Genomic DNA, 25,666 nt, shown 5'->3' on the forward strand with positions numbered 1-25,666 from the left:
AACCAATCATTTTTCCAAGAAGCAAGTGAAGCATTAAACAAGTCTTCAGTTACTCCAATATTACAATGTACCACAACATAGTGAGTAGATTCAGGTGCTTTACCTTTCTCTTTGTCATGAGTTTTACCTTTGGCTTCATTTCTTTCCTACTCAATATTGTCCCAAGGCAACTTACATGTAGATGCATCATGTCCATCTCTATTTGAGGTATGCAATGAAGATCAGACTTTTCTCCTTGAAATTGTCTGCCCCCCTGCATCTAAAATTTATTTTTCCTCTTCCTCTTCGGCCACCTCTTCCTCTAGAAGAGTCTTGAGCATGATTCTTCTCTCTATGTGCAAGACACACAACTTCTTCAGAAGACTGAGGAGTTGTCTTCTTCCCAAAAGCCTTCTTCTCAAGGGAGTCAAAGGTAATCTCCTTGAGGTTTCCACTTTCTTGCAATGACTCAAGATAATTTGAATAAGTTAGTGATAGTGCCTTGACATAAGCTATGAGAGGAATGTCTATTTGAACACCAGTGGTTTTGATATCATGCATAATAGATCTTACTTCTGATGCTAAAGCAAGAGGGTCATTATTTTTCATTTCAAGACTGAACAATTTAATCATTAATTGGACAACTTCAAGTTCAGAGTGTGAGTCATAGAGTTCATTCAACTGCTTTAAGGCTTCAAAAGCATTTGAAAATGGTGAAATATAGTGAATCACCTCTTCATTTATAGATGTTGCAATCAAGGCATAGGCCTTGTTGTTTTTGTTTTCCCAAATGGCGATCTCTTTATCTGAGGTGGGCTTTGCAGGTTCATCATCTCCTTCTCCTACACAAACTCCTTTCCACAACTCATTGCAAATGAGAGTGTGTTTTATCTTCCGCGACCATTCAGGATAGTTCTCTTTCCTAGAGAGGACTACTTCGACAATTGATATTAGTGAATTTATCTTAAAAATGTACTCTGCTACCAATATATAAAAAATTGCACTTCTAGTGGTAAAAAAATGCAGTTCTGGTGTAAAATTGCAATCTGATATATATAGGACAGCGATATTATTTGTGTAGTTGTTATATGGGGGAGGATATATATGGGAGAGGGAGTATATAGGGGAGGAAGTATTTAGGGAAGGGTGTATATGGGGGAGGGGTCAACAATTGAATGAGAGTCTTGTGTAGTATTGATTTCCTATTCAAAGGAGAAGAGATCGAGATTGTCAGCGCCTATACATATTTGGGAGTTCAGTTTTCAGGACCTCGATTCAGCCTGCGGCCAGCCCTTCAGCCTCGGATCAACAAAGGGTATGGCTCCCTAGCCCTTCTGGAGAGACAGTGTTTCCGGCACCATTTCCAGGACATCTCGTCCAAAATGTGCATCATGGATACTTTGGTTCGGCCCACAGTGCTTTATGGCTCAGAAATTTGGGGCCCCTCTCTCCTAGAATCAGATTGGGCTTCAGTGGAACGTGTCCAGACTCTCCTTCTACGCCGTTTTATTAGGTGCAAGCAGACAGTTCCCCAGCACATCCTTCTAGCCGAGTTCGGGGCTCAACCTTTCCGCCTAGAGGTGATATTCAGGCTAGTGTCACTCCTGCACAGACTCCGTGGCCTGGCAGAAGTGAGGGAGGGTCGTGACAGATACCCATATTTAGCATATTGCTCCTCGGAGAACATCGCCCGTTTACAGACAGGCCGATCCAAATGTTGGTACACCGGTGTGACAGAGATTCTGGAGGCTTCAGGAATCCAGATTGAGCGTCTCCCTCCTTTTCAATACTCTCTGAATGCTCCAGGCCACCTCCTTCCCAATCAGCAAGAGCTGAATAAAATCATTAAGGAAGATATTTACAAACGTTACATTCAGATTACATGGACCAACCCTCCCAATGGGTTGCGCCCTAAAATGGCCTTTTACGCGGAACATTGCTTGGAGATCAAGGATGGGCTCATCATCAGACCCCAATACACGTTCCAGCATTGGATGCATGCCCTTAGAATCCCCCTCGGGCAGCTCAGAGTCGGATCTCACAGACTCCGGGTGGAAACAGACCACCACACTGATAGAGCAGATAGGATCTGCCAGCTTTGTCACTTACAGGAGATAGAGACAGAGACACATTTCATCTTCGGATGCCCTGCATACTACGAGATCCGGGGCCGTTTCCATTGTCTCTTCAGGTCTTCTCAGACCCTGTCCAGCTTCCTCAGATATGTTGACCAGAGATGCCTAGCACTTTATCTCCAGGAGGCCTTCAGATTCCGGGCCCGCTTTCTTCAGCCACCAGCCAGACCGGACACCACACAAAAGATCACGGACTTCTTTAGAGCACTACCCTCAGCGCGAGGCACCAAAAGAATCATAGACCGACCCACAGACACTGAAACCAGATCAGTACGGTCCCGGGGGGGCCGACCCACCAGACTGCGCCAGCGCTCCAGGATCAGTTCCACCCCTGTGAGGCGTTTCAGAACTTCTAGGAGACATCAACGACAGCCCAGTATGCCCACAAGATAGCAGACTTTGACGAGCTTCTCTCAGTTTTCTTCTCTCGACCTCGGATGTTAGGAGTAGGGGTTAGACAGGGTCCCCGCCCCCCCTCTTCTTCTTCCTCTTCTCCTTCGCTGCTTCATCGTAGCGCTTTGTTCCGAAGCTTCTTGACTCTTCATTTACTTTTAGATGTATTTCTTGCTTTTAAATAGAAATGTTAAAGGGGACCGTTTGGTCCACCGACTTGCATAATGTAATCTTTTGTAACCGACAGTTCCATTGACCTATTATGGTCATTTGTTGGACATTAATAAAATTATCTTATCTTATCTTATCTTATCTTCCAGAGTCATCGCATTCATGTTTGTAGGAATCGACGTTTCGAACCAACCTCTGTGGTTCATCATCAGGAATAGATCCATAAGAGAATAATTCAGAACTCATTAGGTTTAAATAACGTTAGGGTTGGTAAGGTGAGATTTGACTTCTTATTTGCAATCAATGATCTGAATTGTTCTAATAATCAAATTTCTCTTAATTTCTCCCTCCTGTATAGGTTGAAAATTAATGATTTGAGGCTTCTGTGATCTGTATTTTGTGTAGTAGTGTCTTCCAGAGTCATCGCAATATGGGGGAGAGCTCAACGATTGAATGAGAGTCTTGTGTAGTATTGTCTTCCAGAGTCGATCTGAATGAGAGTCGACAACATTATATTGGTGGAGCGTGTAACATAATACACAGCGTACAAAACCGATGGAGAAAACGATATGATGAAGCCGGTATGGCAGCGTGGTATGTTATAAAAAGCCAGGAGCGGATTCACATATGGAAGGGGGGTGTATGGACTGTGGAGTCAACTATGGAGCGCAATGTGTAGGCCGTCGACTCTGCATGGGAGGATCCGAGGTACGCAAGTGAGGCGTAGGGCATCCACTGTGCATGGGAGGAGCTGAGGCGCCGCAGCTGAGGTATGCAAGTTAGGTCGGTGAGGCCGAGGCTCGAGGGAGAGGACCTGTAAAAGCTTGAGTGGTATAATATATACAACATTTGTGGAGGCAGTGCGTAGTTGGGAGAGAGGCATGTGTAGGTGAGAAGTGTTATGCAGCATATGGACTAGAGTGGTGAACTGTATTAACAACTAGCGTATGGAGGAGTTGAGAGGCGGTGTGGTGCTGCTGTATTACCAAACGCATACCAAAACCACATCACAGTTAAAAAAAATCACGTCGGGTTCACCAAACGCATACCATTCATGCATTCAATAAAACTAATGCAGAGGACAGAGAGCATGCCAGACTGTAGAAATGGCATAAGGGAGTTACAAGGGCAGGAAAACTAAAAAATGTAGTTGGCTCTAGTACCATGTCAGGCCAATATGTAACTCCACAATGCAAATTGTGATTTTGCATTAAGATTTTTCTTGGATATATTCATGGAGGGAGAGACTCTTGGGCTTCATCTCCTAGTGTCTCTTCATATTCCTATTCTCCTTATTTACTATTTACACTGTTTTACATATATTCACCCAATCCCAATGATTAGGTGTCAACAAGTTCCTTGAGCTTGTTCTTAGTGCTTTCCAGACTTTGAGTTCTCTTCAACCTAAATACTTCTTGTAGTCATAGATACCTCAGATCATTGGAAGATTTCCATAGGCAGCTATTTTGAGATCCTTTTCCTCAACAAGTTGTAGACTGAATGTGTTACTTCACTGTATGCAGATATCATTGCTTCAATCTTATCACTACTTCAGCATTTAGTGCTTCAACACATCAATGAGCCCGAAATCTTCTTTATGATTGTGACAGTGACTTCTTCCATTTCTGAAGTTGTTTTGACTTACAAACTTAATTCCTTAAGATAATCCGAATTATTCTATTGTCCGAATTTCTTCACTGTGATGAATTTGAACTTCACACTGTACTTACTTCTGAGATATCACTGAAGTAAAACCTTTTGAGCAATATATATCTCTTCTAGATTGTGAATTCATCGATCCTTATTCTTTGAAGGTTGATCCAAATTTCTTCATTGTGATACTACTGTAATATTACCAGATCTCCTTACTGTAATATATCACTGAGAGTCTCATTGTAGTGCGAGTTCTGTGGTCACTGAAAACATATCGAGATTATTATCATTGCACTGAGATCTTGTCACAGTGGTAGCATTGAAACCATCTTCTGCAATATATATATAGCGAAGTCATATTTTCATCAAATGTGCCTTCACCGAAATGAAATGCTTAGAACCCATTCTTGAAAGGACCAAACTGTCTCACTGTAGTAGTATCGAAACTTCCTCTTTGAGATGGCACCGAAACTTCCGTTCTTTGGTAGCACTAAAATATCACCGTGTTGTCACCTTGAGGGATCTTGATTTAATTGTCATGATCTTTAAGACACATGCAAACAAAACTTCTTACTGAGGGAGCTTCAAAGATGTAAAAACTGCTCTTCAAACTGCGTTTGACCTTGACCATAGCTTCGATACCATGTTGGAAATCCATAAGGGTGGCAATTAAACGTTTTCCCTTATTATGACATTAACTTGTGATGTTCTCATTATTAGTATTAGATCTTTTAATTATATTTTTTTTCATCGAGATTAATGCCAAGCAACAAATAGATGAGAACACAAGATGTAGGCACACTGCTAGCGCAAAACACCCCTCGAGGGGAAAACCCAGTCACAAATTCTTCCTTTAGTAGATTCAAACGATGAGATGACCAAGACCCTTACAATCTAAACCAAGACATCCTGCATCCATCAAGTCAACCTTGTCATGCTTCAGTTCCATGGCTCCTGTAGCTGTCAGTCTTCCTCACACTTGTCTTTGAAGAGATCACCTCTGCAACCAATATGAGCTCCTTTATCCACTGTGATAGCATCATTATAATAGTACCGAGATAATGTGAAAGCATCAATGTAATAGCACTGAATTGAAGTCATTGTAATAGCACTAAGATGATGTGAGAGCACCGAGTTAAGGTCACTATGATAGCACCGAATTGAATTCACTGTAATATGAGTTTATCTCTGTAATGACAACAGGCCTCTCCTTCTAAAGTGGCACCAAACTGAAGTCATCATATTGTGATATCCGAACTTATTACCTGAATTATGTCTCTAAAATTATATCCGAACTTTGATTACCGAAAGAGACTCTTTAAAAAAATGTGAGCTCTATTCTGTCCTTTTGAGCGAAGACCCTACACACATATATATAGTTGTTTGTCCATCTTTAATGAGCCGACATGAATATATGAAGAGTTGTGTCAATGAATTAAGCCGACATGTGATCTTTTGAGGGAGGCCGACTTCATGAGGGTTCTTTCAATAACAAGGAGACTTCGATGGATGGAGGAGTCTTTACAAATTGACTTTGACAATAACCTAAAGCCTACAATGGAGGCTTGACCTATACATTTGACCCAAGCATGAAACCCATGCTTTAACAAGTCAATTTCAATAATAATAAAAATTATTTTTGCTTTTCTCTTGACAAATATATTACATTTTGACTTCAAGTACAATCATGAAGACCGAACCGAGTTACATTTTCCAACACGGCCAACCTAGAAATATTGTTGCACTTTGGCTCCAAATCCTCCATCAAATGGCCAAACATTCTCTGCAAAAATATTCCCAGAATTATGTGTGGAATTCCTGCCCCACTCCTGCTCAAAATCTTGCTCCAACTCCTGTGTTGCAATTATGCCTAGAAAGTACCTTGCGTAGGCCCTAGAAGTGACATATTTGGCCTTCTCATTTGCAACAATCTCTAGCTCTGCAAATCACCCAAGTGACTTGTTCTCCCTCAAGGAAAATCTCTGCAATTTCTTCAAGTGCTGCTCCCTCGGAATCCCCTCTTCCAAGCTCTATGAATTTCTGCCTCTGCATCCTCTAGGAAACACGCACTAGATGAAGCAAGTGGTGAGATGGCTCGTAATAGCTAGAAAATTGACCCTCCAATCAACTCCAAATTCTCTCCTAGGGTGACACTCTCAGTTCACCGAAAGAGAGTTGGGATTTTCCACTTGGAAATCCTTGTGCTAAGCAACACTAGTTGACTTGGCTAAACAACTCAAGCAAACTCTAAGTCTGAAAATGCACAATCAAGGAACCCCAAAAATGAGTTCTCCTCTCCTATTTATAATTGTTGCCCTTCTCCTCCTTGTGGGCCCACTAGTTCGAACTCCCCTTTTTGCCTCCCTTCTCTTGTGGTTCAAATTTCTCCAAGGGGTTCGATTTCCCTTTTGGGTGGCCCCCACAACCCACCAACATTTTAATTTTCATTTCTCCTAAGTTGGCCTTTTTCCGCTTTTTCAAAATTAATTTATGCCTCCATACCCCTTTTCCCTAAGTTCAAATGCCAAAAGATTTATCAATTGCCAAAATTGCAAAATTGCGAGTTCTCCTTAGAAAAAATATTTGTTGGGATCATGACACTGAGTTACTACTGAAATGAAGGCTGAAAATTTTCTGCTCAGAGGTGTGCTCAAGGTGGATGTACGTGGGTCAAAACTTTGTTCAAATATGATCCAAGAACCCACGAAAAACCCATAAAAGTATGACAAGAAACCCAATGAGACCCTCATCTTCCTTACTTAATCTGCTCCTGGCTCATGAGTTGTGAAACTTTTCTATCTTGCCTCATATTGAATGTGTTCTTTTTATGCTTGACTGAGTTGGATGGAATGAGGAGCCACGACTTATATCTATACAAATTTGTCCTCTCATGAAACATGTCTCTTGGCAATGGGACTGACCTGTCAAGGGCTAAATTAGGTCTTTTTGTTCCTTAAAGAATGTTTCTCTTTGATGAAGGGGAGTTAAAAGGCAAGTAAATACTCATTGGAAAGATCTTGGAGTCTCCTTTCAGCCTATCTGTTTTTTATCTTTATCAAGGCACCCTTTGACATCAATAACAAATTCTTTCAACACAGGTACCATATAGAATGCTTCAAATGCCATGTCTATGGATATATAGCTTGTGATTGCAGATACATGATGGAATCTTCCATGAAGGAGACCTCTAATATCAGGTACAAGAAAGTTTGGAGAAGAAAACAAAAGCAAGATGATCAGGAAAATGTAGAAATCCTGGTGGTCGTGCTCTCACGATTTCTAAAGTAGCAAAGCCATGATGAATCCACAAGTACTATGGAAGATATCTCAGTTCAGGATGATCCGGTTGTAGAGTTGGTTTATACATTGTTCTGAATAATCCAACATTAAGATTTCCTGTCCTATAAATATTTAAGAGGGGCAGTCTAAGTAGCAGTGGTTGCAAAGTTGAAGATCTATCCTTCAGATGGCAAATGTGAAGAAGTCGCCAGAACTGTAATCAGCATTGTGTGGTGTAGCACTTTTGGAAGGAAAAGTCATGGACAAGCTGTCAAGAAGGACTCGCTGTCTCTATCATAGAGGTAAATATTTTCAATAATGCATATTGACAGGTGCAATCAGTTGTGATAAGCTATGAGAGGCATAGCATGTCAGGGGGAGAGAAGCAGTCAAAGGGAAGAAAGGTATATTGCAAGAACACAGAGGGAGATATTTCGTCAGAGGGAGTATTCCTTTGCCATTGATGTCAAAGGGGGAGAAAAATCAGGAAAGTAAGATCGGAAACATGGAGACAGCCAGAGCATTAATCGCAGTGGGAGTATGTGTGTTTCCATCAATGACAACACCATTCAACACATCCATCCAAAAAAGAGAAGAAATAGTTTATTTCAAATTAGTTTCACACATAGATCCATTTATATCCACCATGCTTACATAGAAATGATTTCAATTTAACAAAATATAATATAATGTAACCATGGGATAAACATGAGATTTTTTAAATCCATTATTTTTATTTCATTGTTCATATTCAAGACCAGCTTTATCTTCATCAAATTCCTAGTAAAATAATTTTCTAGTTTTTAAGTTAAATTTATAATTTTTACAAGAAAAATATTATCAATCATTTTCACAAAGTATTGACAATAATAAAACTAGAACATAAACATTCTTTGATACCAGAAGCATTTACGTTATCTATTTTTTTTTAAATACATTAATAGCTATCTATTATTTCAAATTCTCTCTACTACTGAGATTTACAATCTTTCATGAGAAGTGTTTTTTGGAAGAAGGGTATCTTAATCATCATTTAGAATCCCAGATATTTGATTATATTTGAAATGCTTGCAAAAATATGTGTAGAGAAAAGCTATTATGAGGTTGGCCTTTTATCTATGAATCTGCTCAGGTATTTCCAGTGCATTGGTATTTTACGTCAGCTCTTCCACGATCAATGTTGGCGGCATTCCCACTATGCTTTGTAAGTTTTTCTGTTATGCTCTTACTTTTTTGTCTCGTCATACTTATATTGATAAATCATAAATTTCTCATCAGAAAATCAAGATAATGGAAATGGATGAAACTTGGGACATTTCATATCATTGTGAACAATCTGGATTGGGTTTTTATGTCGGTTAATGTTCATAACGCATGACATTAGTTATGATCTCCAGTTATTACTTGTAACCTCTCTCAGTTTGCAAATGGATAATTTTGTATTTAGCTTGTGTGAAATGTTATCTTTGGATATAATTGAAAATTTTCTCATGCCAATTTTTCAATTGAAATCAAAATATAAATATGGTATTCTTACATTTTTGTCATGTCATCGTTCTATTACTAAATAAATAAATAAAATATCCTATCAGACCATAAAGATAATGGAAATGGATGAAACTTAGAAGTGTGGAAAAAGTCTGCAAAAAATCGCGATTTAATCCTCAAAACGCAATTTTTTGAACTAAACGATTTAATCCCCCGACTTTTTGGCGACTTTTTTACAAACGAAAAAATCGTGATTTTTTCGTTATACTCCCGATTTAATTGGGAGTTGACCCAAAAAGTCGACCTCCCTTCCCAGGCCACGGATAAAGAGGCCGCAAAGGTGAAAAAACTGTAAATTGAAGCTTCCATCCATGCATTTTCAAGTTATTGCATTGTATTGTTTGTCATACTTCTTGTGAGCATAGCAGTCTCATTTGTAATATGTTAGTTTTGAGGTTAGGATATGATTTTGTTTTCCAAGGAAAAACAAATCTTTATACTTCATATTTCTAGTTAGAAAACAAAGTATACATTGGCTAAGCCTCCAGGGTTTCAGTGATCCAGACTCTAACAGTCACTGCCCCTTCAAAAGATTACAAAAGTACCAAAAGGACATGCATACAATAGTCTTCCGTAGAAAGAACCCCACACCATCAAAAACATTGTTATAGTTGTTGAATGCTTCCAGAAGAAACAACAAAGAGGAGGTCATGAAGATCAAACAGCAACAACTTGTCCAAAAAAACAAAACCAGTGCCTCAAAAAAGAACCCATTTTTCAGACAGGAACAAAGTACCTGTGAAATCTTGTGACAGCAAAGATCCTTCCTGCAATGAGAGCAAGTTTTGAAAGGGAATCTTCTTTAGTGGTGAACTCCCTGTAAATGTGGGGAAAGGTTATGTATCAGAAGTGGATTTTACCTCAAAGAGTTTTTGAATAATAGATGCCAAGGCTAGGTTAGTATTCTGACATCTACTACTTTCTCAGAAAATAAGCAGCTTGGAGTCACCAAGCATTAATTTTCACATCTACTGTGATACTCACTGTTAATTTTCATTGGACCTACCACCTGACACCTTATTACCCAAGCAGATTACAATCTACTGAATAAATGCATGCCTTATTTATTAATACATTTAGCAAAAGCAAAAATTAAAAGGGGAAGAGGATTTCAGTGACTGATTACTTGATGACTTTTAGATGACTCATGATATACATTTATTATATTTTTTGTTGATATTTTGACTCTTGAGAGTTGAGACTCAGACAGGTCTCAAAATCCAGGAGTTGATTCACTATTTTGATATGCGATGTAGCACTAGACTTCATATATATATTATATATTAGCTTTCTTTACATGTTTATGTGGAAATGCATTTATTTGATGTTGTGGATACTCTAGATGTTAAAAAAAATATTAAAAAATGAATAATTTTGTGTTTTTTTAATTTTGCCGACTTTTTCAAAAAACTCCTAACTTTGACAAATTTTTCAACTTTTGGACCCTTGCTGAATTAATCCCGACTTCGACTTTTTCCACATTGCTTAGAACATTTCATATCATTGTGAGCAATCTAGATTTTGCCTTTTTGTTGGTTAATGTTCCTAATGCATGAAATTAGTTATTATCTCTAGTTATTAGTTTTAACCTCTCTCTGTTCACAAATGGATAATTTTGTATTTAGGTTGTGTGAAACAATGTTGCGAACATTGACATCGTGATAAAATCTGCGAGGGTCCGAAAAAAAAGAAAAAATCGTACAAATCGGGAAAAAATTGGTAAACATTGACAAAACTAAAAAAATACAAAAGTATTAATCTTTTTTTAGTTTTTTTTAGTGTCTAAAGCATCCACAACATAAAGTAAATGCATTGACACATAAACATGAAAAGAAAGCTAATATATAAGATGTATAAGATGTCTAGTGCTACATCATACATGACAGTGAATCGTGTCCATAATCCTGAGCCCTGATTCAGCCTCAAAATATCAACAAAAAATATAATAAATGTATCTCATATCATGAATCATGTAAAATGAAATGAATCACTAAGTTCATTCTAACTTTTAAATAATGGTTTCCTCTGCCCCTTTTGCGAGAAAATGTAATGGATTTTCCTCTAGATGAAGAAGGCCCTTGAGCTAGCATTGGACTTTGATGTCCTCTAGAAGAAGTAGGACAAAGTGGATTACGTCCTCTACTGGTGACCATGGTAGTTGGTGTCACCTCCTCCTCCCATTGCTCCTCCTCCTCCTCTACTACCTCTCTCTCCTCTGTAAAGGCTACCTCCTCCATTGTCTCCTCCTCTAACCAATCAGGGGCCTATTCCATGACAGCCCTCTCAGCCTCAATCCTCCATGCAGTGGTTGTATCAATCACATCCAATGTGATGGCCTCCATATCAGGTGTCTTTTGAAGTTGCCTCACCCACAATCGTAGATTGTGGTAGAAGTAGATCATGTTGTTAAGGCATTGGGACCCTGTTAAAATTGGCAACTAGGGCCAAACTCCACATGGGTCATCTTATTTATGACATTTAATATTTTTCTTGGATTCCTTTCTCCGAGAGGTGTACGATTGATCTAAAGAACATCCGATTCTGACATGTACAAATGAAGTTATGAATTTATTTTGATTATGGTCAAATTGTCAAGGTTTGCCAGCAAACTTATGTAGGCTCAGAAGCCTAATAGTCACGTCTATTCATCCTCAACGTTGCATATAAATAGAAGGTGACTTAGCCTCATTTGGACACACTCATCTTAACACGTCTCTCTCTCTCTCCACACGTCCGAAATTTCAGGAGTCCGAATTTCTGAACAGTTTGACCAAACGTTGTGTTGACCACTACGCAGTACACCCCCTTTTCTTCGCAAAAGGGATAGCGCTTGATCAACGTTTCCATGCCATTCGACAGTAATCGTCGACCTGATCATGTTATGTTGTAAACCCAGTCTGCATGTGTAAATTGTAAATAATCTTAGCAGAGTTGAGTCATGTATGTAAATTGCCTAGGTGGACCTAATTTTCTAGTGATAATCTACGTTCCAGAAGGTTTTTTGTCTCATCGATCCATGATCGGCAGAGTTTTTCTTCAACCTAACCCCAAAGCCAGAATGAATTTTGTCATTAGAATCTTAGGGGAATCCTAGTGTGTTGATCTGTTAGATTATATTTGGTCGCAGAACTGGGTGGTCCATGAGGGTCTATGTCAAATGGGTTTTCCCCCTTGAGATGTAAAATTGTAAAAGTCATGATGTAAAATGTCTTGAGGGTTAGAAAATGTTTTAATCCCTTCATAAGTCCTAAGTCCTAAGTCTTAGGTCCTCAGTAATTTTTTCCAAAGGTTAAGTTCGAGGATCCATTTAAAAAAAAAAATTAAAAAAATAATAAAAAATAAAATAAAATAAAATTTAAAAAATAAAATAAAATTTAAAAAATAAAATAAAATAATAAAATAATAATAAGTCAAATTTTTGAGTAAATAAATGCAGAATTTTAATTGTTTAATATATTAAAATGCATTTAAAAATTCGACGGATGAGATTAAAAGAAATCTTGATCCTCATCAACGGTTGAGATTAGTTTGACATGGATCACTCGAACTAGCCGTTGGGAATTTTTCATTTAAATAGGGTGCTAGGGGTCATTTGAGATCAGATTGGATCTGAGAGTCTGGTGCTAAAGAAAGCTCTCTTGTAGTCATTTTTGTGCAATAAAGAAAGACTTTGGGGTTAAAAATCTTGCTGGTGTTACTATTCTGGGAATGCTGTAAGATGTTTTATTTTTCTGCATAATTTTATTTTCAGCTATTGACTTTAGCTTGATGAAGATTGATTTCAGGCACAGCGATCTTGTCTGATTTTTGGGGTTTGAATGGTAGTTTAGATTCTGAAATATAATGGCAGGTATTTCCATTTGATCTGGATTTCACTATTGTTTTCTCCCTCTATGTTAATGGTTGATTTTAACCTGTGTAGGAAATCTTAGTTTTGACTTTACCGGGTGTTAGAGGAAGTTCTCGGCTGAACCAGCCAACCCTTGGATTGTGTTTTCTGAAAGAGCCCAGCTAGTTTTAATCCCGGGCTTATCATCTGAAAATTTTTTTTATGAGTGCATGCAGGGTTTTCTGAAGTATCTCACATTAAAATTAAATTCTGATAATATGACTGTGATTATTGACAAATCTGGTTGCTTAAGAGTCGAAAATCTGTAAATGTTGTAATTATTTAGCTGATTTAGGGTTTCAGTTTTGTTTCTGGCACATTTTACTTCTGGGTTTTCTGTTTCTTTTTTCCATTACAGGTTGCAGGTACAGGTTTTGAGAAAAAATTCAGAGCTTCCATCAGACAAATCTGAATGCAGGGTGATTTAAAATTTACTGGAGAATCTAGAGGGTTTTCTGATCCATCTTTCTGCTGCTGCCATTGCTCCAAACGTTTAGCTTGCCCCACGCAGTCACTTTCTGCTCCATTCTGGACCTACACACAGCCAGATCCGCATCTATCCATGCAGCTCCATCAAACCCTTCTGCGTCCTTATTTTTCCACGTGTTCTCTTTTTGCCGTCTCTCCTTTCTGCCAGTCCTCTCTCCCTCCTCATGTTGATCCTCCCTCAACACTGCTATCAAACCCATCAAACCTGCAAATTGCATTCAAGACTCTCCATTCTGCCTGCAGTAACAGCATTTCTTCCCACGTACATCCAAATCCATCACGCTGTATCTTCTTGCCTTCATCGCAGCTGTAAACCAGTGTTCTCCCCACACGCCTAACCCGCTGCCACAACCACGTTCTTCCTCCACACAGTCTCAATCCTCATCACCTGTCCAAAAAAAATAAAAAAAGAAACGTGTGAGTTCCTCTTTGCTACTGCCATCACCAATCGTTCTTTGAACCTGCACATCAAACGACAAGTAAAAAAAAAAAGGTCAAAGATTTGTTTTGCGTGGATTGGCATGATCAGGTTCTGAGGTTAGCATATCATTTTTTATCGATTTTCAGATCTGCAAAACGCATCACAAGCTCCAGTACAAAACCCGCAGACCCTCACCTGCAGCCTATTTCGCCAGCAAATGCAGCAAACACAGTCCTTCCATGCTCAAGTTTCTCTGCGTGCCGTCAAGCATCATTCCTGCAGCCACACATTTACGATTTTCATTTCACCACGTATGTTTGGTTAGGGTTAGTGTTTATTTTTCGATTTTGATTTATTTATTTTTATATAGCTCTAAAGTTTGCAGCGAAGGTTAGTTGTATGCACTCATTTGTATATCCGTCAAATTTCATTTTTGACCTTAGGTTTTGCGGCTGAAGTTTTTCATTTTCATTTTAGTTTAGTTTTGTGCGTGTAATTCTATGTACTTTAATTTTAGTTTCAAAATTAAATTTTTGTTGTAGTTTAGTTTCTTTTGATTTTGACCTAAACCAAAAATCTCCACAAAAAAAAAATTACAATATCAAAGAAATCATAAAAATTAAAAAATTAAAAAGGGGCATAAAAAGTTTTAATCTTTTGTTTTGTTTAGAACTAGATTAGATTTTGATTTTGTTAAGTTAGATCTGAGTTTTCTTTAGAATTAGATATTTTAATATATTTTAATTTTCATCTAGTTTAGAATTAGTTTTATTTCATTTAAAAATACAAAGAATAAAAAAATAAAAAATAAAAAAAATCATAAAAATAAAAAGATTTATGAACTTTCCTTTTTGTTCTATTTAGTTTTCATTTAACTTAGCATTCATATTTTGTTTCATATATATTAGATGTTAGTTTAGTTTAGATTAGCTTTAGGTTTTATTTAGATTTTATATTTAGTTAGTTGTTTGAAATTTTGACACTAAAAAAAAAAAAATCATAAAAAGTTGATCTTTAGGCCTCTTTTCGAGTTTTTGTTTAGAATTTTAGATATTAGTTTTGTTTTATCTTAATGTTATAATTTTATTTAAAAATAAAAAATAAAAAATAAAAAATCATAAAATTTTTCTTCATATTTTGTTTAGATTTATTTGATTTTAGGATTAAATTTTAATAATTTTAAGTTTTATTTAGTTTAGTTTAATTTAGAATAGTTTTAAGTTTTATTTATTTTAGTTTTATTAAGATTTTAGTTTGTTTTATTCTTGGAAAATAAAAAAAATAAAAATATTTAAAAATATAAAAATTAAAAAATATTTTGAAAAAGCTTAATAAAAAAATTGAAAATTCATTTTTTGTGGTCCATTTTTCTATAGCTAAACGCACTTAAAATGTTTATTTACAAGTTGGCTATATGAAAGTGGTAGCTGGTCAGCATTTAAATTTTATGATCATTTAAAGCATTTAATTTTTCTTGAAGTTTAATTGTTGGATCATCGTTAAGGCGTTGTGCATTTGTTGAAAATCTTACATCATTTGGGTTATTTGATGATAAATGATTGTTTTACATGGTTTATACTTCTGCAACATCTAATAAATAATCATTTAATCATTAACCACATAAGGCACTGGTACATTAATTCCTAAAATCAATCAGGTGCTAAATCGCCTTGTTGTGTCTCCCAACCCAACTATCCACAGTTGGTCATCTATTGTCCCATAGGGTCTACCCCCCTTAGCCGCGGGAGACAGGCTTAAACGGAGAGATTGGGGATCAAGGTGATAGCCCCCGGTCTGAGCGTTGTCGTGACAATCTGTGCGACAACACGTTGATTGTTGACCAGTGTTGACTATAGCTAGGGCTGACTGCAGGTGGGTTGTTTGACCAGACTTTGACTAGGCTGAATTTGATTGTTCTGAGGGTTGTTTTATCTTCCTGTTTAGACACTGAAGTTGACCGATTCGCTGAGGGTCAAATCTGCCATGTTGATCAGCGTTGACTTTTTTGGTTAGGGCTCTTTTGCTGCTGTTATAAATTATCAGATTTGTAAATTGTACTCTCTCTCTACTAAACTATTGAAGACTAAAAGAAGATTTGATCAAAGGTTTACCCACATTGGGGTTTGTCCTTGGCTGGTGCCACATCTTGTGTCCTCTTGTCTTGGTTTGTCTTCTACTATTTATGTTTTTGTTCTATCTGCATTTTACTATCATGTTGATGTGATTGCTAATCTGAATATTGATACTGGGCTAATAAACAAATTGAAGTAAAATTGCTCTAAAGCATAGAACATACCATTGTTGCCTAAAATTAACATGGTATCAGGGCTGAGGTGAAGACAAAGCCAATGCTATGGGCAACACGATGCAGCATGATGAGAGGGGATGCAGTGCAGACACAGTAGTGGCAGTGGCAGGGCCATGGGAAGTAGCACGGATGCAGAGGGAGCTATTGTACAGATGCAGCAGTGGCAGTGGCAGAGCCATGAGTGGCAATACGAGATGTAGCAGTACAGATGATTAGCAGCAGGCCTAGCATCAGGGACCAATGTCGAATGATCAGAGAATACTCAGTAAGGGGTATTGCTAGAGCACAATCCTCGCTAAGAGGGAGTGTTGATTTGGGGTAGCATCGGATGTGCTCTAGCCACAAAATTTGGTGGAGAGGCTAAGGCACATGAGATCTCCAATACCTAGAAAGGGTTTGGGCAGATTTTAAACAGTTTGGGAGATATTAAATTTTTAAAATAATTAATATTTTTAATGGAGTCCCTAAGTCTAAACTTTGGGAAATTAAAATATTAATGTGAATTAATATAAAATTGTGTTAAAATGGTCCAAAAGTCATGGATCAAGCCAGATCTAATTTTAGCCGTTCATTAGGGACTTAATCTTGGCTGTTGATTTGTCAACGAGAAAAGTATAAGAGGAGGCTTGAGGGTCATTTGGAGAACACACCAAAAGATCAAGATTTCGACTTTCTGGGGCTGGGTTCGCTGAGAAATTTGAGAGAGTGATCTGGAATTGCAACTGAGGGGCAGTGAATACAGAAGTAGAGTGGCAAAGATAGTGCCGGGAGGATCAGTGCAGCAGTCGGGAAAGCTGATGCAGAGGGTAGAAGCCGGAACTACTGGGAACAACTGGAACTGTCGGGAACTGCCGGAATAGCGAAAAAAGCTGACACAGAGGGTAGAAGCCGAAACTGTCAGGAAAGCTGACGCAGAGCGTAGAAGTCGGAACTGTCAGGGACAGTTGGAACTGCCAGGAAAGATGTTGCAGAGGGCAGAAGAGGCTGACGCAGCCCTTAGACGCTGACGCTGGGGTTTTTCGTCGGGCAGATTGGAGCTGAGGAGTCGTCAGAGTGTTTATCCGGGGTTTCAGCTGGAGCATCTGTCTCCGAAGGAGAGGTACTACTGCCGAGATTTTTCTCTGTTGGGTGAGCTGGTTTTGGCACCCAAATTGTATTCTGAAATTGCTTAATAAATCAAACCCTCAGATAGCTACACCAATTTTTCCGCATTGGGTTTTTCTGGGGACATTAGTCCAAAAATAATGGTGTCATTTGTGTGCTTGTTTCTGTTTCCTTCAGTTAATGATCTGTAATGTGTTGAGCATGTACTTGTGTTTATTTTCAGTATTTACATGGTAAATAACTTGTTAATCAATCAAAACAAGTAGGAAGGAAATGGAGGGTTTCTAACTGTTAAACTTAGAAACTTCAACAAGTACAAGGAGTTAACGAACAAAATTCAGTTGATCTATTGCAACCAATTAAAGTGTGCAGGCCTATTACGCTTGAAACATTTTTTTTGTGTGTGATTCGTTTGGAGCAAATTTGAGCTTGAAATACATCAGAATTTCAGCCTATTTTTCTGTGAAGAATTTCGGCCTTCCCTGTGATAACTGAACCTGAAATTTTGGCCCTAACAGGCCTATAAATTCGTTTTTTTTTTAAGCTCAGACCTGAGATTTCTCTCTACATTTTAGACCTGAATTGGAGACACATTTGTTGCAGATTTGTGAGAAAGTATTTGACTGATCTTTGGACCTGTAATTTCATTAGACCAAAGCTCTTGTGAAGCAATAAAATCAAGTTTTGTCATTTGTATTTACACTCATTTGCAGAAGTACTGAAGACATTTCAGACCTACTGCAATACCTATTTGCAGACCTGTTATAGCAGCCCTGTGGAGACTATTTCAACCCTGAAGGTAGTCTTTGTTGCACAGTATGCAAACTTGTGGGTAGTATTTTTTTGTGCTGATTTCTAGCAGCATCGGATGTGCTCTAAGTCTCAAAATTTGTAGGGAGGCTTATACATATGCATTCTCCGATAGCCAGAAATCGTTTTGGGAAATTCCACTTGGAGACAGTTCTTAATTAATTATTTTTAATGGGACCCTAAGTCTAAACTTAGGAAATTAAAATAATTAATGGGTATTAATCTAAATTGCTATGGTTGTAACTTCTAGGAGGCGGAGATCAAGTCAATATGATTCTAGCCATTGATTAGAATCGAATTTGGGCCATTGATTGATCAATGAGAGGATTATAAGAGAAGGCTTGATGGGCACTTGGAGAACACACACAGAGAGTTCAGAAGATCAAATTTCTGAAGTAGAGCAGTTGTCGATGAGAGGGCCATGACTGTTGTCCAAAATTTACAAAACCAAGAAAATGGAGAAATGAACTTTCCAACACACCTTGCTGTCCCAAAAGTTCAGTCTGTGTGAAATTTCACATTGTTGTCCCAAAATATCAATTTGTTGTCCAAACTGAGTTTGCTGTCCAAAAATTCAGTTTGTTGTCCAAACCACTATTTGTTGTCCCAAACTACTGTCTGTTGTTCAAACTGCAATTTTCAGCCTGTAGCTCTGATACCATGTTGAAATTTGATGACTAAAAAGTTTCTTGCAATCCCAACCCAATTTTAATTTCACCTTATCACTCCCATTCAGTTAAATGCCCTTTCCCATAAACATACATTCAACATATAGAATTTTGGAAATGAAATTTTCAGATTAAAACACATGGGACTGTCAACACATGTTGAAAATAAATATGGACATAAACAGACCAGCAACACACATAAAAATACATAGATTTTTGGTCAACTTAGACCCAGGCAAAACCCCTTCAATCTTCTCCGAGACAAACTTGTTTAAGAGCTCTTCAAATTTATTTGTCTTTCAAGTTTAGGAAAAATACATTTGTAGACAAAACAAAACAGCAAAATACAACTTATCTCTTTAGCCCAAAACTCCTTGAAAACTGTACCCACTTTGCCTCGATTTTCGTGCCCACTTGAAGCTGAAAATATGTATTTGATGGACACCTAATCCTCTAAGGGTTGGTGTGGAAGTTGAATAGTCTAAGGAAGTCCAAGAGACCTTGGAATATGAAACCAAAGGTCATGTGAATGTACTATAAATGTATATCATTGTCAATAATAAACACACTCATATTTATCATTTACACTTTGTGTTTGCCATGTAAGTGTCTTAACATGGTATCAGAGCAGGCCATTTCCTATCCTGCTCCAATCTGAGTTATGTCGTTTGCTCAACGTGTCAGATCTACCATTTCTGCTTGAGTGTTTTCACTTTCCTAACTACCTAACGCGCCTGACAACCTGAAACATTGAAGGTTGTTCGTTGCATCCAGAACAATTTGAATGGACCCACTCTTCAACAGTCTACATGGAGAATGAAACGCTTGTGCACTGAGCGTGGAAACTGAGCGGTATGTCTATGAATGTCAGTTTTATATATTAATGTTACATGTTGGTGTTATGACTACTGTGGTTTTTTAATATAACGCACAATATTATACCACTGTTGGAGCTCCCAGCGATGAACAAACTCACGACCTTCACTGTGGTGGCACCGCTTGGACCTGCACATCTAATGCTTTAACTCCCTAGTTATTGAAGCACGACTTGTTGTGAGTAGAATGTCGTTGAAGCTTTGGATTAGAGTGTTGTGAAATCCCTCCCCGGGGAAGGTTGAATGATTGGATTTATTATGTGCATTGGAGTCTTGGATAATGTAGTTGTTATTGTGTATATAAGCAATGAACGTGTGTTGGTCAACTTATTAAATGTTGGAGGGCTGGCGTTGTAATCAATTTAATACTATTGAGAGTTTGCATAGAGAGAAGCATAGTTGTGCATGTCCTTGCCTTACTCTAGACTGTAACATCCCTATCTTCTTGTATATGGACTATCCCTCTGCCCAACAACTATTTCGCTGGTGTAAAAGAAAACGTTCCCTGCTCTTACAGAAACTCATCATGCAAGGTTTCATTCATTACTGTCTGTAATTGTTCCCTGATAGTGTCGAATTCCTGTCGAGATATCTATTGGCAGAAACTGGTAAGGAAGGAACAATCAACCTGAATTTGCTCAGAACCATTGCGGATAAATATTTTTGAAAAATAAAAAAAAATTTGTGTTGTGCAAGTTGGAAATACTCTATTAGGAGTGACATGCATATACGGATACGGACTGTATGGATTTTTTTTTTTAATTTCTCAAGAACGTCTCTTGAACGATGTGCAGCTCACAACATTAAATGATGTTCATATTGTACCTTCTGTTGTCTTCAATGCCTTGATTTCCATGCCCAACTTTGCCTAGAAATCACTCCTTTTGTGTGCTGCAACAAATTTCTCCTTCAGAACTTTTCTCTGTTGGAAATAATACTGAGAGGGGGGGTGAATCAATATTATCTATCAATTTAATAAATCTTCCTTATTTGATCTTTGAATTATTTTTGCATGTCAGTACCATAAAATAATGAGCATGAACAAAGAAAACAGATAGTCACACCAAAGAACACAAGATGTAAGGTGGAAACCCAATGAGGGTGAAAACCACCTGCTGCAATATGTCTCTATCTTCTTTCAAATTAGAAACTCCTTTTACAATGATTTTGTACTGGTGCAGTCCTTTACCAGTACGCAGGCTGCAACCTGCAGAGAGCTACAACTCTCTCTCGTTTTCCAGTCTTCTCCTGGAAGGGAGCTACAACCCCCTACTTCTTTTCATAAAGCATCAAATGATCATCAAGTACATAACAGTTACGGTCCACTACAGTTATCAGATCAGTAATAACAGAACTAACCCAGAACACCTTATCAACAGAGAAATTCAATCAACAGAACATCTTAAGACAGAGACGCAGTTTTCCCTTCTGTGTCCTGCGACCAGACGCAGTTAACCTTCTGCTCCCCTGCGTCCACACGCAGAGATCCTTCTGCTGTGCTGCGTGCCCACGCACTGTTCCTTCAACTGCACTGCGTCCTGTTGCTGCAGGGACGCACCCAGAAACACTGTCACGCCGCGTTCTTTTGCTGCAGGGACGCACCCAGAAATACTATCGCGCCGCGTCTTTTTGCTCAGAGACGCACCTGATCCTTATTATGCTCCGCGTCCCCACGCAGTGCGCCTGTTACTGTACTGCGTCCTAGACGCACCTGAATCTTGCTCTGCCCTGCGTCCACACGCAGGTCTCTTCTTACTGCACTGCGTCCCGGCGCACTTGCCTTTCACTGAACCTGCGTACCTTCGGGTATGAATGATTTTAAGACTTTAAGAGTAACCCAAACAGTCAGATCTACAGATCTGATCGTGCGCCAAAGAGATCTCAGTCTTTCAGAAGATTCGCCTTTTTAGATCTAGACCAGATCTAGCCTCCTAAGATATTCAACCAAAGACATATCCAAACCAAATGATCTCCTTTGCTTTATATAGGCAAGCTCCTCCTCAAATCATGGAACAATACCACGAGCCGACACCATAGTAACACAATACCGTCGGCTAGATACCAAGAGTAAAACACAAGAAACCCCCACGTGTGCTTTTCTCTGCCTTAAAATGTGTGCACTGGGTGGACGCACCTCCTGAACGGCTGGCCTGCGTCTCTGGACGCGGCTTCTGCATGGTGTACCTGCGGGTACGCATCTTCTGAACTGATTTCCTGCGTCCTTCTTTATTTTCAATAAAAAGAGAGCCTTGCCATGGGAGTTGCCATCAAGTACAACATCTGTAACATATATAGCCATTCCTGAAACATAATGCCAACAATCTCCCCCTTTGGACTTGATGGCAACCTCACAAACTTTGCTTCATTCTCCCCCTTTGACATCAAGGGCAAAGGGTATGCTCCCCCTAAGATCATGTTCCCCCTGAACCAGATCTGCAACAAAGAACCATGAACCTCAATGAAAGAGATAGAGACATATTGCAGCTATTTCCAAGATCTCCTTCTGACCATCCTCCATAATGCCAACAATGCATTATGTGCTCCCCCTGAACCTGTACCATCAATCAGAAAAGGTTCAACAATAAGATGATGCATCAACAACCCCCAGCTTTTGCCTGAGGTATTCAAAAGTGTCCCTGGGCAATGGTTTGGTGAGAATATCAGCAACTTGTTCCTTAGAAGGAACATACTCCAACTTGACCTTCTGTTCAAGCACTTGTTCCCGGAGAAAATGATACTTGATTGGTATGTGCTTGGTTTTTGAATGCATAATCAGATTCTTTGAGATGCTGATTGCACTTGTGTTATCACATAAGATGGGGATAGGTGGTGTACAAGTGATTTGAAAATCCTGCAAAGTCTGCATCATCCAAAGGAGTTGGGTGCAACAAGATGCAGCAGCAACATATTCTACTTCAGCTGTAGACAAGGCAATCGAACTCTGTTTCTTGCTGAACCAAGATACCAGTCTGGAACCCATAAAGAATGCACCACCACTTGTGCTTTTCCTGTCATCCACGCTTCCGGCCCAATCTGCATCTGTATAAGCATGAAGTGTAAGATCTGTATCTCTAGGATACCATAAGCCATAATTTTGAGTCCCTTGAAGATATTTGAAAATTCTCTTCACTGCCTGTAGATGAGTCTCCTTCGGATTTGCCTGAAATCTTCCAACTATTCCAACTGCATGCATGATATCCGGTCGGGTACCTGTCAAATAAAGTAAACTTCCAATCATAGATCTGTAGGTTGGTTGATGTACTGCTGCATATTCATCATTTGCACTGAGGCTACATCCTGTGACCATGGGTGTACATACTGGTTTTGCATCTTCCATACCATATTTCTTCAAAATCTGTTTGAGATACTTGGTTTGAGATAAAAAGATTCCTCCTTCTTTTTGTTGGATTTGCAAACCAAGAAAATATGTCGGTTCTCCTAGTAAAGACATTTCAAATTCTTTTTGCATGACCGAGGCAAAGCTTTGACTCATAGCTTCTTCATTGCTCCCAAAAATAATGTCATCTACATACACAACAAGTATAAGCATCAATCAGGCCACCGGTTTTTGATGGGACAAACTTCAATTATTGGAAGGTAAGAGTTACTGCATATCTTCAATCTCTTGGTACAGAAGTTTGGGACATTGTAGAAACAGGCTATGCTTTTCCTTCAGCTACTCCTACAGATCCAGCTGAGAAAAAGAAGTATGAAACAAATGCAAAAGCAGTCAGTACTCTGTTAGGATGTATATCCCAAACGGAATTCATGAAGGTAATGCACTACAAATCCGCAAAAGAAATATAGGACAAAATTGTCACAAGCTATGAAGGAGATGAACAGGTAAAGCGTGCTAAACTTCAAACTCTCAGGATTCAGTATGAGACTCTCAAGATGTATAATGATGAAAGTGTGGCTAACTATTTTCTTCGGGTAGATGAGATTGTTAATTGTATGAAAAATTTGGGTGAAGAAATAAGAGAGGCTATAGTGGTTGAAAAGGTTCTAAGATCTTTGTCTCCCAAGTTTGAATCTAAAGTATCTGCTATAGAAGAAAAGGAAAATCTACGAATTCTTACTATGTCTCAGCTACATGGAATTCTAACTGCTTATGAAATGAGAAAGGGAGGTCCTTCAGACAGAAGAGAAGCTGTTTTCAAGGCATCAGGCAAAGGAGATTATTATGAAGCAAGCCACGTCCCAGAAGAAGAGGAAGAAGAATCAAATTTTGTCAGAAATCTTCAAAGGGGTTCTGGAAGGTTCAGAGGTAAGTTACCTTTTAAATGCTTTGCTTGTGGAAGCGTAGGTCATTATGCTGCAAAATGCCCTTATAAGGATAAAGGAAAGGAACCTGCTAGATGGAACAAGAAACAGAACGCAAATAAGAAAAGCTACTACACTCATGAAGATAGTGATGGTCTATCAAACAGTGATGAAGATGAACAAGGTAATGAATATAAGTTGTTAATGGCATTTGAAGATGATGATTATATGGATGCTGTAGATGTGGATAACCTTTATGATGAAATTACTAGACCCAAGAGATGTATAGAAGAAAAGAACATGATCATTGATACTCTACAATTTCAAATTGATGAAAAGGAAAAACATCTTGAAAAATTAGAAGGTGAAATTGTTGGTCTTAGAAAAGAGATTGAGAAAACAAAAGCTATTAATCTCAAGTTTGTCAAAGGATCTGAAACTTTGGATGAGATTATCAATGTGCAGCGATCTCCTCTAAACAAGACAGGTCTGGGCTATAATGGAGAAACTTCTCAAGCATCCACCTCAAAAAGTTATCTTGATGCAGCAAGAAGAAATGAGCAAAAGCAAAATGAAGATCATCAGGTAAAGCAGGGACGAATTACAAACAGAAACTATCAGGGGCAATCCATCTTAAGGGTGAACAAAAGCTACAACCAGCCACAGGTAAAATCTTCTCAATTTGGTTCAAGAATGGATGACAATAGAAATTACAATCATTTGGCCGGTAGATTTGATAACCGCAGAAGTTTCTTCAATGGACAATGCTTTTCTTGCCATAACTTTGGTCACAAAGTAGCTCAATGTGTTGCATATAAAACAATCATGACTAGGGAAGCTCAAAAACGAAGAAGTATGACAGGGATTACAAAAAGGACCTATAACAACTTTTCGGTTCTTGAAAATGAAGTTGAATGTTCTATTTGCAATAACTTTGGTCATGAAGACTCTGAATGCAGGAGCAGGTTCCAGCAGAAAAAGGAACAAGCCTCAAGCACCAAAACATGGAGAATAAAGGAACCTCAAACAGAAAGATGTGGGATAGCATTTTATGCAGAGGGACAGGAAAATCTATGGTACATTGACAGTGGATGTTCGAAGCATATGACAGGTGATAAAGAAAAACTTGAATCTTATTCTGCTCTAGAAAAGGGAAAGAAAGTCTCTTTTGGAAATGATACTCCTGCGACTATAAAAGGAAAAGGCATTGCTCAGTTAAAAGAAAAGGTCAAGGCTGGAAATGTTTTGTATGTTGATGGATTGAAGCATAATCTTCTAAGTGTCAGTCAGATGTGTGATCAAAGAACCGAGGTTATATTCAGATCGAATGGATGTCTTGTTCGTGATCTTGATACAGGTAAAACAGTGCTCAAAGGCAAAAGAACTCCAAATAATCTGTACATATTTGAAGAAGGACAACAACAATGCTATCTGAGCAAGGATGAAGAGCACTGGTTATGGCATCGAAGGTTGGGACATCTAAGCTTCTCACAAATAAGGAAAGCATGCAAATATCAGGCAGTTCGCGATCTTCCAGATATTAAAATTCCTGACAACACCATATGCAAATCATGTTAGTTTGGAAAACAAACCAGAACTAACTTTCCAGAGAAAGAAGGATCAGCTAGCATGCCTCTTGAGCTAGTACATACAGATACATGCGGTCCCTTCAGAAAAAGGA

At 38.4% G+C, this 25,666-nt stretch overlaps 1 protein-coding gene across 1 annotated transcript in view; it reads left to right on the top strand.

Annotated features, from left to right (window-relative positions):
• Positions 1 to 25,666, top strand: part of LOC149267645 (dol-P-Man:Man(7)GlcNAc(2)-PP-Dol alpha-1,6-mannosyltransferase-like) — a 476,648-nt gene that overhangs the window by 236,048 nt on the left and 214,934 nt on the right. Inside the window, exon 10 of the mRNA XM_089433784.1 lies at positions 8,743 to 8,814. Coding sequence (XP_089289910.1) covers positions 8,743 to 8,814 — 72 coding nt within the window. The remainder of the gene's footprint in view (positions 1 to 8,742; positions 8,815 to 25,666) is intronic.

Source organism: Pinus tabuliformis, chromosome 6 (assembly GCF_031772625.1).
Source record: "Pinus tabuliformis cultivar Carrire ecotype Pingquan chromosome 6, CPIR1, whole genome shotgun sequence".
Taxonomy (NCBI): domain Eukaryota; kingdom Viridiplantae; phylum Streptophyta; class Pinopsida; order Pinales; family Pinaceae; genus Pinus; species Pinus tabuliformis.